At 38.6% G+C, this 16,857-nt stretch overlaps 1 protein-coding gene across 14 annotated transcripts in view; it reads right to left on the bottom strand.

The window, feature by feature from the left end:
- Kiaa1217 (KIAA1217 ortholog) overlaps window positions 1-16,857 on the bottom strand; it is a 381,206-nt gene that overhangs the window by 86,506 nt on the left and 277,843 nt on the right. For 13 of the 14 annotated variants that reach the window (XM_077802776.1, XM_077802778.1, XM_026401195.2 and 10 more), the window contains 2 exons: window positions 15,447-15,645; window positions 11,517-11,610 (listed from right to left, as the gene is read on the bottom strand). In XM_077802776.1, coding sequence (XP_077658902.1) covers window positions 11,517-11,610; window positions 15,447-15,645 — 293 coding nt within the window. Of the gene's footprint in view, window positions 1-917; window positions 1,254-11,516; window positions 11,611-15,446; window positions 15,646-16,857 lie in introns of those variants that run through there. The other variant, XM_077802777.1, reaches the window with a different exon arrangement.

Raw genomic sequence — 16,857 nt, 5'->3', positions numbered from 1 at the left:
ATATCTGTTATTTAGATTCCATTGGATAATCACATCTCATGTACATCAACTCATCTACAGACTGTGATAAAGACGGAATATAGATAAGCAGATCCATGCACACATGTACCTTTAAAGAAAAACTGACTGACATAAAATCTTCATTAAATTCCTTTAAGAGAAATTAATGCATAGTTTGTGAACAAACTCCTGCAAGAGTAAGACAAAATATTTATTTCAATCAGCGTGATTTCTATCAAAGACTTTTTCAGGCAATCATTAAATAACCTGGTGCAACAGACTCAAATCTGTTATTTATAAACTGTAGGAGTTTTCAATATTATATTATCAAGTTTAAATTGATATTTCTTTAAATATTTTCAAAACCAAGATAAAGGAGTTGTTTTTATTTAAAAATCTTAAAGTGATTTTCACAGGAACAAAAGACCAAATAATTCTCCCCCGCCTGTGCCTGTTAAAGGACACATTCTAATTTCCCTCCCATTTGTACCATGTCTTTCAATTTTCTACATTTGTCTCAGAAACTGAACACAAGTCAACATCTTCCTGAAAACATGGGACACTGTCACAAAACACATAAATCAACAAGCTCGGTACAAGCAAACTCCATTGACATTTTAAATCCCTTTCTAAATTATAAGGCTAAACAGAAACTAGATTCACAAGATTTGTGGAATGGAGACAGCCCAGTGTAATTTCAGTTGATCTTTCAAAACAGACGAACACCAGTAACAAAGAGGTCTCCTTCCAAGCAGAGTGCACGAAGTTGACATAAAAACCTCAATTGTGATTCCTCATTGAATTGAACTTGAATACAGAAGGCTTAACTCGAGTGAATGTAAATGTGCCAGAGCGTGACCAAAAGAAGAAAAAAAAATTCCAAAGATCACAATTTGTTATAAAGACACAGTTCTTACCTTTCATCTTCCGTGGACCTTTCTTTTCTAGAAAAAACTTTCTAGACTTGCAGAGACCTGGAAATCACCCATCTCTCGAATGCTTCCTGCTCTGCCTGTCTTCTTAGTGACTAAACGCCAGCCTTGGTTTTCTTACACAAGGAAGCTTTTAGTCAAAATATGTGGTTTAAAGGAGCAGTATCCACCCTTGTTAAAACCATTTCACGGACATTCAGAGGTTTTGTTTCTACTCTATGAAAGTTAAATCTAAATAGGAAGGCATTTTTCCTGTCCCGGAAATCAGCATAACTAAAACCAATGCTGAGCTAACAAGAAGTGTTTCTTCCATGTGTTCTGCCTGGCAGACACTGCAAGCCATATCAAGGAAACACGTGATGTTTATAAATACAATATGGCTCATGTTGTCATAACCTCTCAATGACAAAAAAAAAAAGTGCAAGGAAAAGCAAGCAGCCATGCAGCAAGAAAGATGAGATTTTGTATCACTTGAAAACTGTCTCTCTGATGCGCATATGTTACCTTCTTGCTTCCTAAAAAAATCAGACTTTATAACTGGGAGCAGTGAGGGAAGAAGGAACTATCTGTCAGGTTCTGGATAGCCACTGCATTAAAATGTATTCGATGGATGATCATTTCAGTAAGTCATTTCTAATCAGCTGGAACAGAAATCATCCTTTTGCATGTTAGAGAGACACAATATAATAGGAACATTAGTACGTGTGCTGCTCATAGGTGAGGTCCAGAGTATCCACTCAAGCAAATACTAGACAAGGATTTCACATAGCGTGGAACTGATGTGGAACATTATACATGTCTGTTTATATTTTCAATGATTAACTTCTGAGAAGGGAGCTACCACTCCTATCATTCTCACTGTTATCTTCAGGAATCTCGCGTAAGAAGTTAGACCAGAGTGGGACTGAGCTCTTGAGAGCTGGGAGACAGAATCAGTGAAATTTTGCCATAAGGGATGAGGTTATCTGTTCTAAAACCATGAGCCCTATTTTGTAAGTTTGGAGGTATTTGAAGTCCTGACTACAAATTCAATCTGAAAGCAAGATTTGTCCTAGTGAGTCATAAATGCAGCAACACATGATCTGCTGTATTATTTAGATTTGTTGCCGATATTTAACTTACTCTCTAACAAAGATGAATGCAATTCCTGAAACCCACTCTTCCAAAAAAAAAAAAGATAAGTGTTTTTTTTTTTTTTTTGGAATCACTTAGTTTAATCTGACAAATTCAGACTCTTTTCCTTATTGTTATTTTCATCTTAAATTTCTGGATTATTAGCTGCTATCAAGTCATCATAATGAAATGGGGAATGCTGTTAAGACAGGTAGACACTTTTATTCTCATTTGGGCCAGCAACCCACACAGGATAAACTAGGGATGTGCTGCAAAGCTCAAATGTTTGTGTTTACAGATTATCGTATTAATCTTAGTAGATAAATATCGGCAGGAAGTTTGACAGGAAAGTGGTGATGTAAGTACCATTTTTTATCTACATACTCAGGACAAGGACACTGAAGAGAGCCAGAGGGAGCATAAAGATGAATGAAATGGGGCCCTGGCCTCCAAGAAGCCTGGAGTTTGGCAAGGAACTTAAGATAGGTGCATCAGGAACTACTAAAAAGATTTGATGCAATCCCCATTCAAATACCAATGGCATTCTTCAAAGAACTAGAAAAACAGAATAGTCCTAGAACTCATTTGGAAGAATAAAAGAACTAGAACAGCGAAAACAATTTTAAGACAAAAAAAGCAATGCTGGAGACATCATAAATTATACTACAGAGTGATAGTAACAAAAACCGCATGGCACTAGCACAAAAAAAGACACGTAGACTAAGGGTACAGAACAGAAGGCGCAGAAACAAGCCCACCTATCTAGTCATCTGGTCCTTGACAAAGGTGCCAAAATCATACACTGGAAAAAGACAGCCCTTTTAACAAATGGTGTTGGGAAAACTGTTTATCCACATGTAGAAATATGAAATTAAACCCTTATCTCTCACTCAGCACAAAAATCAACTCTACATGGATCAAAGATCTAGGAATTAGACCAGAAACTATGCAACTCCTAGAAGAAAATGTAGGATCAACACTCCAACATATAGGCAAGGCAATGCTGTTTTCAATAGGACCCCAAAGCTCAGGAAATAATAAGACTTACTAAATGGGATGGCATTGAATAACAAACTTCACACAACACAGAAAACAATTACAAATGTGAAGAGAGAACTTAGAGAACGGGAGAAAATCTTTCCTAGGGATTCTTCTGATGGGATTAATAACCACAATTTAACACTAAAAAAAAATTAACACTAAAAACTCCTCCAAATAATTAATAAATGGGAAAATGAACTAAATAGATACTTCTCAAAAGAAGAAATACAAATGGCCAACAAATGTATCTGAAATACACTGTTAGCCATTAGAGACACAGAAATCCAAACTACACCGAGATTGCATCTCATTCCAGTCAGAATGGCAACCATCAAGAATACAAACAATAAATGCTAGAGAGGATGTAGAGAAAAAGGAACATTTACACTGTTGGTGGGATTGCAAATTAGTACAACCACCATGGAAATCAGATGGAGGTTCCTTAATTAGGAATGGAACCACCATATGACCCAGCTATACCACTCCTCAGTATATATCCTAAAGAATTAAAGTCATAATGACATATGCATGCCCATGTTTATAGCAACACAATTCACAATAGCCAAAGAATGGAACCAGCATAGGTGTCTGTCTATTAATGAACAAATGTATAAAAAATGTGATAAATATACACAATGGAGTTTTGGGGTTTTTTTTTTGTTTCTTTTTTTGGTACTGGGGATTGAACTCTGGGGCATTTAACCACTGAGCCACATCCCCAGTCCTTTTTATTTTTTATTTTGAGGCAGGATCTCGCTAAGTGGCTTGGGACCTTGCTAAATCGTGGAGGATGGCTTTGAACTAGTAATTCTCTTGACTCCTGAGCCACTTTGATCATTGGAATGAGCCACCACCATGCCTGGTTCCACCATGGGGTTTTACTTAGCCATCAAGAAAAATGAAACTGTCATTTGCAGGAGATCAAATGGAACTTAAGAACATTATGTTAAATGAAACAAGCCAAACTGAAAAAGTCTCATATGAGAAAGTGAGAGAGGAAATAGGAAAAGAAAGGTGTAGGGGGGGCTCTCATGAAAGTCAAAGGAAGATCAGTAAAGGTAGAGGAAAAAGGGATCAGGAAAAGGAGTGGGGAGGGCAAGGGGAAATACTGCAGAACAATATTGATTGAATTATATGTCACATCGTGGGCATGTACAAATATGTCACAATGAATCCCCACCATTATGTCCAAGTATAAGGCTCCAATATAAAATATAAAAAATAAAGACAAAAGAAAAGTAAGAATAAAAGAAAAAAAAGGAAATGACCCATAGACATGGATCTTGGAGACAGCAGTGGGAAAGGACTGAGGTAAGCATAGGAATGACTAGGAAGGCCAACTCCAGAGTTCTACCTGGCTTGAGACCCACTCTATCGCTCATTGGCTCTGTGATTTTGAGCAGGTTCACTAACCTCTCTGATGAGCACCAGGGTCCTCATCTGTCACAGGTAATAAGATAATAAGAACTCTCACATTACCTTATTTTTACAGTCAGAGATGAACAACCACAAGCAAAACATTTATCAGGGTGCTAAGCACAGAAAAGCATATGATGAATATTATTTTTTAATACCACTGTCATTGTGAGAGCCAAGGGGATATCATGGTTGGGTCAAAGAAATCTTTGAACAAATGAGAAAATCAGCTAGGAGTGTTTCTTTGAAGCTTCCATCTCTTGGGATTCTTTGCTCCACACTTCCTGTTCCTTTTTTCCTTATCCACCTTCCCTAAGGGTATCTTTCTAGTACAGTCAACAGAGAACAGAATGGGGTAAAGTGAAACATGAAAAGATGCCATGAATCCGGTACAATATAGTGTCAAGAGATGAAACAAATGTTAATAAAGTAACATTTATACATTTCAAAACTTGCAGAACTTGAATGGAAATATGAAGGAAAGGAGACTGTGGACTAAATTCAAAGAAACAGAGGTGAGCTCAAATCCATGTGACCTTGGAAATGACTTCTTTGGCCTCAGTTATATCATCTATAAAAAAATCAGCATACCTACTTTGCAGAGTTGTGGACTAACAGAACAGTATGTAAAGTACTTTAACGCATTGTCTACTGCAGACACAAAAAGGTCTATTATCTCACATTCGGGACAACAATGGTATAGAATGAACTCATTTACATCCTGTCAGATTCTGCAAGAAATTAACAGAGTTCACATTACTTATTCCTTTTTTTTTTTTAAATGAAAGTCAAAAGTGGAATGTACGACAAGAAGAAATTGAAAGTAGGGAAATTAAAGAGAGGGGCCAGGAACAAAGCCAATACACAAAATACCCGCCACAAATGCCTATATCCTTGCTGTGGGTGGGCCACAGATTTAATTCTAAGCTTTAGAGGAGCAACACAAAGAGGGAAAATGATCACTTACAAGATTCAAAGTGTCCATATGATAAAAATAAACCAAGAGAAGCACAACTATTTCTGGCGATGAGAACAGAGAGATATTTTTACAGTGGGTTCTCATTAATAACAGAAAATGAATAATACAGCATTTGTAGCACCATCATTATAGTACTCAATGCAATCCATGTAAAGAGGTTTACTCAACTTTTACCACAGGTTAGGATGCTGGACTGGCTTTCAGAGGTCTACTGAGATGGACGTATTGTGGTTTGTGCCTTTGAAGAACTAACAGTCTGTGGATGAGATGAACATGACCTAAATGACTACACCACCAGGTTTGCAACGTGTCCTCAACGCGGGGGAAGATTAATCGTAACAGAGCGTTAGGGAAAGCTGCATGGAATAGGCATTCTTTTCTTTAGACTCGAAAAGCAAGTTTTTACTTTTAAAACATTTTATTACGGAAACTGTCAAATATAAAAAAGTGGAGAAAATAATATAATGAATGCCCAGCTTTGGCATTTTTTCAACATTTCAACAATTTTGCTTCATCTACTTCCTGTATGTGTGTAGATTTTTGTTATTGTTTGCTGGAGTGTTTTAAAGCAAATTCCATTCATCCTGTCATTTAACCTGCAATACTTTCGTATGTTTCATTAAAAAAAAAAAAACCCACCAACCTATTATTATACCCCACAGAATTACCAGTTTCATCTTAATATCATCTGATTCCTAACACATGTGGAATTTTCCCAAATAGTTTTAAGGACATTTTTTTACAGCTGGTTTGTTCAACTCAGTATCCAAACACTGGTGTGCCTGTGGCACTTGGTTGTTACAAAACAGTCAGGTCCTGAGAAACTCAGCGCTCCTTTTCCAAACTTTTCTCAAGGTAGTAGTTTGTTAAGGGAATCAGATGATTGTCCAGCAATATGTTTGAAGACCAGAATTTTGAAAGTTAATGTCTTGAGTCTGTTTCATGCTAATATAACAAAATGCCTGAGGTTTTTTTTTTTTTCCTTCTTCTTCTTCTTCTCATGATTTTGATGATACTGGTGGCTAAAGAGCCCAGATAATCTGGTGCCAGTATCTGTGGGCCAGGCTGCATCAACATGGCCAAGAAGCAGAAAGGGAAATGGCCATGTGTGGAAGGGGCCAAGCATGTGAGATGATGTTGCTTCATAACAAACCACTCTTGTAAGAATTAATCCAGTCCTGGGAGAAGTACACTGATCTCCTCTGAGGGTGGATCCCCCCATCCATTTTCCAACCACCTTCCATCAGGCCCCATCTCTTAAAGATCTACCACTTCTTACATTGGGGACCAAGCTTCCAGCCCATGAGCCTTAAACCATCTCCAAACCATAGCAGGCAGATATGTGGAAAGGAAGAGGACATTTCAGAATCTTGGAACTAGAAACACTGGGGAGTAAGAACAGAACTGCAGCTGATGCAGTTGGTAGAGAAATAATGACTACTGTAACTACAGCAGCAGAATGCTAGCTAAGGAGCCTAGTATCCACAACTAAGTTACCCAGTTCAAAGATCAGCCTTTTCTCTCTAGCTATGTGGCCCTGGGATAATTTCTAAACATAAGAAACTGTTTCATCAACTACAAATAAAAGGACTTATTACAATGCCTGTCTCAAAATTTTGTCTTGAGAATTAAATAAAAATGTGTTAGCAACTATAAGAATACTGGTGTGGGCAATGGCAGAAGGGCCATCTCTGAAAGACCTTGCAGCATGGAATGGGCAAACTCTGGGGGCTGTTTGAATATGTGAATAGCAAGAATCAGGCAAAAGCAGAATCATTGACACCTCAATGCAATGTTTTGAACCTCACATCCCCTAGCCCCCAAGAGATTCATGCACACATGTATACTCCCCAATGTTACCAATCTATCCTCAAAAGATAACAAAAAAAATCAAGGAGGATAAAGGCTTGGAGGAAAAAAAAACAGTGATTTTTTCTTCAATGGGATACATTTGAAATGCTAGAAGAATATCAGTATGAAAAGAACCACATAGAAGTTGAACATTTGGGTCTTGAATTCTAGAGATGGAAGAACTAGGATACAGTTTTAAGGGTCATCCATATGGATGCAATAATTAAATCAGTAGTAAAATAAAAACTACAAGTGCAAAAGTTCAGAAAACAGACAAAAGAAATAAAAACTAAAATCTCCAAACTGGTAAAGACTGCGGGAACACACTGGAGATCATTTAGGGGGAAAAGGGAGGAAGAAACACTAGTGAATAAAGGAGGCTGGGGGGTGTTTGAATGGAGGGAAGGAATCCAGACATGGCGATGTAATGGAAGCCCATGGTTTCTAAGGAGACCATTCCTCAGCATCAAACACAAAGTTCAAATAGAAGAGGTCTGGGCAGCGGTGACTCATCTGGGTATTAGGAAGTAATTTAAGATGCAGGGTCAATTCTGGGGAGTTATGATCTAAATGAAAATCTGGCAGTTGTCTGTATACAAGTAAAAATCCTAGACAAGTGAAATTAACAGAAGGAGACAAGAGGGAGAGCATTAAGGGAGAGTAAAGAATCTTGGGAAGTAATGTTGACTATATACAAGAAGGTAAAGAAGCCCCCAAACTATGAAAAAGCCACTAGGAAGTCACCAGTACCATTTGAGAACCACAAAATGGAATGGTTCATTTTAAGTTATATATTTGTGAATTAAAAACCCTGTGAGTACCTATATAATTTGTGTGAAAGATCCCCTTCCATATGGGAAGCTCGATCCCTTGGGAACTGAAGTATCAGCTCTACCATCTGATGCAATAAACAAAGGCTATGTGATTAAATTACATCAGGATGATTTGCACCCGTGTGCAAAAATCAGAGCCGGGTGGGCTCAGATCCAGTTGAGAACCACAAGTCTCATTAGATATCCTGGCCTCAAAAATGCTCAGCTAGATGCTAAATGAAAAGCTAGACACATGCTTCCCACCAAGCATAAATTCCATGTACACTCTGAGGCCCATAACCTCAGAGTTAATACATTAGTCTAACACACTTCCTGAGGAACGCCATTCTATCATAAAACTGCTCTGGGAGAAATGCCTGGGAATTTTGGATATACAATCTGAACATTTTCTTTCTGTTCAAAGGCAAGATATTAAATTTATCATTTCAGGAAAGTCTCCGAGGCCACTGCAAAGTTCTGGCATGGCTGGTGTTACCCCTCTACTTGTTCCAACCAATGTCTTTCTCATATGCATGTTTATTGGTAAGGAGTGGGCAGCTGGGAGTTCTGGCCCAGGCTGACTCTAGAGGCTGGCAAGTAAAGTCTAATGACATCAGGGGCAGGGCTGCAGTGACTGACGCATGCAAGTGGTTACTGTGGAATTCCTTCAGGCCACGCTTACATTGCAAACATACGGAGGATGCAGCTCCCCTAAACCCAGCATGCAGCTTGGTTTAGTCTGTGACAACTGATCCTAGCTCTGTTCTTTACCATGAACAATGGGGTTTTGGAGCTGGGCTACAAATAAGGCTCAACAAAACTTCCTGTAGTTTCATAGCAATGCAGACACATTCATCAGAAAAGGAAAAAGAATTCTAACTTCCAGAACCAAAAGGTGAGGCCCAAGGAATTCCATGTCTCTAAGTTTGGAGAATCTGTGAAGAGGGGTTAAGTTACAAACTATAGGCATGATCACATCGAGCTGGTTTCTATTTTTTCATTTCTAAATAGTCTTATTGAGACAGAAAAGCTTTTCTGTTGTGTTGGATGGTGAACATTTGTCATCCCCTCATTTGAGGACAATGGTTGACTTTCTTATACAAACAACTGGTGTCTAACGTAGGCTGTGGATAACCCAGAAAGTGATCGTTGTCATCTCATCTACAAACAAAAACAGACCCACTTGCTGAAACCCTTAGCAAAAGTTGTGCATTTTAATAGGCTTTGTGCATATGGTTAATATTTGATGCTTCCAGTCCTCACAGCAGGTCCTTATGTAGGCACCACATCTGCTTAAGAGTTAAAACAGGTGTCCTCCCAGCCATAAACAAGATTCTCAAAGGCAATTGTGAGGCGCCTGTCTGGGAATGGCTCTACGTAACAGAAACAACTCCAAGCATAACGGAACTCCAGTTCAAAGGCCAGACATATCAAAAAAAAAAGATATCCAAAGGGGCAAAGACTCCTAAGAATGTCACCAAAAAAGAGTAATAAAAGGCATAGTGTCTTGTAGTATTTATCCATGCTTCATGATTGGCATGACATAATCTGTCTTCATGTATCTCTGGTTTATAGTTGAAGTGGAACTGGTTAAAAGTGAACCTCAAAATTTTAGATTTTCCAAAGTAGCCACACAGACTTCAGTTCTACTCACACACCATTTTAGACATAAAAAAGCATTTGAGGATATAAGCGGCCTTTTTCTCCAAAAGCATAGACCCTGGTTCCACATGTCACTACTCACATTCCAATCCAGAATCACACAGGGATTCTTCTAGCACTTTCAACTGAACCTCCTGACTTGTTTCTTGGTCTTGAACTCACATACTCTTTGTAGGAGATACAACTGTGGTCTCCCAATATCTGTACCCTAACTCCCTGCACTTGTGGTTACATTGGGATACTTGGGAAAGAGAGGTTTAAAGTTGTTCATCAGCTAACTTGAAAATAGGGAGATTTTTCTGGACTACAGTGTAGGCCCACTGTAACCACAAATGTCTTGAAAAGCAGACAACAGGTTAGAGATAGGCCGATGGTCAAAGTGATGCTATTTTGCTAGGTTTGAACATGGAGAAAGGGGATTACAAATCAATGTTGATGATTGCTAGAAGACATAGGGGGAAAATAGATTCTCTCTAGACTCTCCAGAAAAGCCTTGCTAGTGACCCCTTATATTGGGCCAGCAAAACTCATGTCAGTCTAAAGACTCTAGAACCATAAGATCATAAATTTGCAGTGTTTTAAGCCACTATATTTGTCATAATTTATTCTAGTGGCAATAGGAAACCAACAAGCATTATCAGGAGACAGACAGCACACCTCACTCAGGAACAACACTCCAACTCCAGGAAAGAATCATGCCTGAGTTTCTTTGCAAGTATTTTTTTTTTCTTTCTAGTTACACTTCAACATTCAACTAAGGCTAACCCATAGAAAAGATGATATGAAATGGTGCGGTGTCATCTAAATGTGTGTGTTTGTGTGTGTGTGTGTGTGTGTGTGTGTGTGCGCGCGCGTAGGGAGGCGGGTTATGGGGTGTGCAGCTGAGAACCAAATCTTTTATTTTCCCCTCCCATTTTTACTTCAGAAGAATGTAAAATTATTATTAGAAACTCAATCCCTTCCTGGTGGATCTACATTAATGTGATCTTAAAATTTTCTTTTTTAGTTTCCTTTTTCTTTTTCCTTCAAAACACCCCTAGATACTGTGAATATCTGTGTGATCTCCTGAGATGATCTAAATCTAGAGGATTTTTAGCTCTTAAATCACACAGATGTTTGTGCTTGCCCACAACATGGTTCACAGAAGATTTGCTAATATTAAATACAGTACAACAGTAAATAGTCCTGGATTAGAAGGTGAATAATGGAATGAGAACGTGAGGAACTTGGAAGACACACTCTGAGAACATGAATAGTTTGTCCATGTAACATGTGTACTCTTTGTTTGTATGTGAATTTTATGGGATCCTCTAAGTTAGTGTATTAAGGAGAAAATTTTCAGGATATTCTTAGAATGAGGCTTTTTCTAAACTCTAGGCTTAAGGGTTGGAAGGGTGTAGCTCAGGGATATGGAACTTGCCTAGCAGGTGGGAGACCCTGGGTTCAAACCCCACCTTGCCCAAGATAAAAATAAAATATAAACTCCATGCTTAGAGGTGAGGTGGATTAGGGTATACAACACTCCCATTTCAATCTGGTTGCCCCAAATGACGAGGCTATCTTATTTTTCTACTATGGAACAAACAATGAGTCACCAGAGGAGAACCCATGAAACCAGGTGGTGGGGTGTGACTATGTGAGAAGCAGGAACAAGAAGAAGAGATGGTTGGACCCACCAAGAAAAGTTAAAAATAGAACAGTGCCGCTTACCCTCAGGTCTCCATTCACAGTTTTTGGTGTGTGACTGAATGCGTGTGAAGGATCCTTGTTGTACACTTTGAGGAGGGATCTGTCCTGAATGTTCCTGGAATCAAAAACATCAAAAACTATGGCAGATGAAAGAAGCCTGACTCTGGCCATTTCCTCTGCAGGATCAGGTAAAAGCCATGAACAGACAATCTGGCAGTGTCTACCAGAAACCACACAAAAAGTTCTTTCACCATAAAATAGGCAAATATAAATAAGGAAAAGAAGAAAAACGACTTCGGCTTTTCTTTCTTTGTCTCGTTCCTCGGGCAAGTATTATTCTTTCAGTGTAGCTCTCCACCCATAAATATCAGGTAACAAGAACTTTCTTTTAAGATTTTGAGGGTGGAAAACTAGCGCTTTCAAAAACAATAAAATTCCAACGTTTACAATATGTTCAAAGAGATTCGGTTAATATTTAAATATTTAATCGTTTACTTTGCCCAAACACCTGGTTTGCTGCTTATCTAATGAATGTGCACACGCACACACACACACACACACACACACACACACACACACAAATGCCTTTTTTCTTTTTCTTTTCTTTTTGTCTACAAACATGCTCGGCAAAGAAAATAAAAATGTTATATGCAGTCTTAAAAAAGTACCAAAATTAATTAAATTAATATCTTTACAGTGCATTTGTTTCTTCCACAGTGGGTTTTAAAAAATACTTTCCTACAAATTGAATCATGGGCCATAGAGGAATAGCAGCAGATAAATTCTTCTCTCCTTCTAAACCTAGCACTTACAGCCAATGAGTCATTCCACAAGCAAAAGACAGAAATCTCGTACCTTGCTTGGCGCCTACCTTAAAGTTATTTAAGAGCACATGAATGTCTACGAAGTCCTTGTTTCACCCTGTAAAGTCTTGGAAGGGCCATCCAAAGTCCCTTCATCCCTGTCTACCCTGTGATTCCACTCCAGTGATGGCTGGGGCAAACTCAGAAAAATGTGTGCAGGAGGACAAATACCTTCTCCCAGGTGCAGCGATACATTTAATGGGCTGATTGCAATCACTGGGATTACTGGGTTATGTTTTGGTTTTAAGTGAAGTGGAGGATTCTTGGACTGGTCCTGCTCTTCTTCTTTAAATACCTGCCAGTCATTACTTTGAAGCAAGGACTAGTCCAAGCTTGCACACTTGTTCCACATTTCAAGGAGCTCGTTAGAAGTCTGCTGAGGGGAGCATACAGCCCTTGCTATTGAAAGGGGCTCAGTTAATGGGGAGCATACAGCCCTTGCTATTGAAAGGGGCTCAGTTAATGAGAAGGGGAATGTCGCAGGGGCAAGGCCTTGGGCATTCACTAAAGGAACGGCACCCTCTGGCTAGAGGTAGAAGTCATGTGTGACGATGTGGAGAAACTGCAAACCTCACTGGTGAGAAAGACTTACTGCAACTGTAAAGATATTTTGAAAATACATGAGCTTGGCTTATGATTAATTTAGAAACATGTTCATCTGAGATGAACCAACAGTAAAAGGCCAGATTGCATTTATGGTGGTGACATTTACAACACAGTATTCTGACCTGAACTCTGCAGCATTCCCGGAAGGAAAATACACAGAACCCAACACATAATGAAATAAGCCAAATGGTGAGAAAATACACTCTTGCTTCAAAAGTACTCAGGAGGTGACATGAAATTTGCCTTGAGTTTAGATTAAAGCCATTGTCTTCAGTTAGAACCTATGTGATACTTTTTTTTTTTTTGGTCTTAAAATAATGCTTATGGTGAAAATTTCTTCTATCATTCAAATGAAATAGAATTGAACCATCTTTTATATTTAAAAAAAGAGAGAGAGAGAGAATGATTCTCAGGAAGGATATATATGTGATCATTTAGCATAAATATTATATTCATCATCCAACAAAAGCATTTTTCTCTGCTTGAACACTTTTAGGTCTTTTTAAATATTTAAATCAAAGAAGCTGAGAAGTAAAATTATAGAAAATTTACAAATCAATGACTTTCCACTTAAGCTTTTTAAATGAGATTTTAAAAAAATCAGGCTATCAGTACTGCAGCTTAAAGATCAAAAAGATCATCATTTTTGTGATCATAAAATGTAAGCATCACTGGGAATGATAGTGTTTAAAGTGACTGCCCTTCAAGTGCTACTTTCACTAATCTTACCAAATGGATTTGCAAGGAGGGCCATGACCTGTTTCCTCCTAGTCCTTCTCGTATTTCTCTTTGTTAACCGCTTTCCAACATTCCCAAATAATGCAAACAAGAACCAAATGAATCACATTTTGAGGCTTGCGAAAGGCTCTAGGAAATAGACTTGTGGCAATCCTCCCATAGGCTGCAAGACAGTGAGCTCCAATCGTCTACAACCCTCTCCTTAGCCCTAAGCTCCATAATCAAGAGTGCTTAGTTTCACACCTACTTCCTATTACAGCATCCCTCCATGCCTCTAAGTGTGGAAATATGATTGTTATAAAATGTCATGTCCATGTAAAAATACTACATGGGATTATATTATTGCAAACAGTCTTCAAACATAATGTGATTATTTCAGCTTTAAGTTTATGCTTTGTAAATTAAAAAAAAAAGTTTTGGTGATAGCTTGACTAATAATTTATATTGAAAACAAGCATGAATGTTCTGGTACTCATGAATATTTAAACCGTTTTTAAAAAGCAGGAAGGTTGTGTAATAGGTAGCACCTATACCTTAGGGCATGTGTCAAACTTTGAAAGCCCTAAACTACTCATTCATCTTGGCACAATACTAAATATGTCATTTGTGATCATTGTTAGATATTTATCGGTTTACATTTACTGTCCTCTAAAGGCATATTTTAAAAAGTGGTACTTGTTATTTCCAAGATAACAAAACAGGAGAGCTTGCTACCACCACGGGGCGAGGATCCAAAAACCCCAAGTTCTGCCCTTGATGATCTGAGAATGTCGACAGCCAGGTTTGGGGTGGGGCTTAGTGCTTAATTGGCTGTGTGCTCTTGAATAAGACCCTTAACTTTGATGTTATCTGTGATTCTGGTTCCATAAAATGAAAGGGCCAGATTATCCACTAAATAATCTCTTGAGTTCTACAATAGGTAAAGGCCACCATATTAGTGATGTAAGTCCTGTTTCTCAGGTTATTTGAATAGAATAGTTCAAAAGAGTCCCTTCTGTTCCATATACTCCACCACTGCAGCCAATAGGATGCTTCTGTTTTTTTGCCATTTACAGTACCATGAATCTTCGTAGTCTAGTTTTAGAATACATCCATCTGGGTGTCCTGGAGAAAGCCCTCCTGGAAAGTGAGACTCTTGGGTAAAGGACACTCTCAAAGAAACAAATGGAAAGTGAGAATGCTTTGCAGTCTCATTTCTTTTAGGCAATAAAGGTGAGCCACTGCTTGTATTTTAACTTGTTAGTTGTAAATCATGACCCAGTAGGATCATTACTCCAAACAGCCACAGTCTCTGTCTACAGGGGAAAGAGCACTTGAGAGGGAGTTTGGAAATTTCTAGTCCTGAGTACTGCTTTCAGTTCTCACCAAGTTTCTCCACCAACTCTCTGGGCCTTGGTTTTCCTGACTTTGAGATGAAATGGTGGGCTGGATCATTTCTAATGTTCTTTTCTGATTTATCACACTGAAAGATCTGATGTCACACTCAAAGATCCATGCAAAAGTCTTTTGCCTCCATCTTTATAAACTATGCCTTGCAAATGAACTGTGGAAAGCCAGAGAGTGAATTCACACCTGGGTGAATGATCCTGCCAATCATGATAATGGCTGTTGCTTTCTTCACTGGGATGAGATAAAAGACCCTCTAAATACCATATGGTGGAGAGAAACAAACCATAAATACAACACATGGAAGACGCCCCCTCCCCCCACCAAAAAAAAACCCTCAAATGACATAACTACTTACCTTACATCATTTAATTCATAATAGACATTTCTGCTTTCATCTTTGATGTAAATGGCGACACTGGGCGACTCCAGCATTTTCATGGTGAGCTGCTGTGGAAAGGCACTTACAAAGAGAGCACGGATCGTGTCTGCACTTGTGATTTCATTCGGCATCCTGAGCTGCTTGGTTTCATCTCCGTACTGGAGATAGAGAACCCCTGCGTGCAAAAGGAGCATGGTTATTAGTCAGACTTAGAGGACTTGAAGCACAAGCTAAGCTGTGTCTGTCCTACTTCACTTACAGATGTTCTTGACAAACTTGAAAAGCATGTGACAAGGAATATATGTTTGGAATTTCCAAGGAATGCACTATCTGGTTATCACATAAGCATCTGCTTTTATTTTTTGGAGTCCAGGCAGGTATTAAGGAGGCTAATTAACCACTGTTTTAAAACCAAAAAGATAAAGAACTGACCTAGACTAGCCTAAGGTGAAAGGTAGCATTTAATTCCTTTGGAAGGTATACTTAGGACCTAATCCCTTAGGGTTATTTTTTCCATGTCTTTCATTAACCAGGAACATAATCATTATAGCAAAGGGTAAACTACAGAGCTTAAATCTTTGTAGTCCATTCAGAAACATTTTTAGTGGAAATGCTACCATATTTCTGTGGTCTTAATATATACCTACTGTATATTTGTACCATCTTAAGTTAGCTACAAAAAAAGAATTGGACACAGCAACATTTCATAAATAAAATGGGAAAAAGTCCATTACACAAAGAGAAACACAGGACTGAATCACAGAATGATACAATTTCAAGGGGTATGTGGTCCCCAGTGAACCACATTTCTTAGTATTTTATTCCCCTATAGAGTGTAGTCACTTTCCACATTGATTTTGGGCTTGGCCCTGTGACTTGCTTTGGCCATGGGAACATTATTAGCAAGTGTGATGCAGAATGAAAATTTGATATGTGTTTGCACACTAGAGGTTTTCCTCTAGGTGAGCTGCACCTTGGGATCCACTTCCAGGAGTTCAACCAAGGCACACCTGCGGGAGGCCACACAAAGAACCAGAGTCCTCCTGGCTCCAGGTATGCACTCATTTTATAGCCAGAACTACTGACTGGTCATGTGAATGAGCTATCCCAGCGGATGCCACATGGAACAGAAATGAGATGCTCCCTCCAAATGCTGTTCAAATTGCAGAATCATAAACAAATAAATGACTGCCATTGTTCCAAGTCACTATGTTTTATGGTCATTTGTTATTCAGAAACACATCCCTGAAATAGGATATCTAAGACCCTAACACTGAATGTGAATCTTTGTGAGATCCTACCGAGGGTGGACCACCACTTGGCTAAGCCTTAATAGGAGAGAGTGATAAGAGAATAGAGCGACGCCTAGATAAACATGGCAGTTCAT

Source organism: Urocitellus parryii, chromosome 9 (assembly GCF_045843805.1).
Source record: "Urocitellus parryii isolate mUroPar1 chromosome 9, mUroPar1.hap1, whole genome shotgun sequence".
Taxonomy (NCBI): domain Eukaryota; kingdom Metazoa; phylum Chordata; class Mammalia; order Rodentia; family Sciuridae; genus Urocitellus; species Urocitellus parryii.
This window is presented reverse-complemented; position numbering and strand designations above follow the sequence as displayed.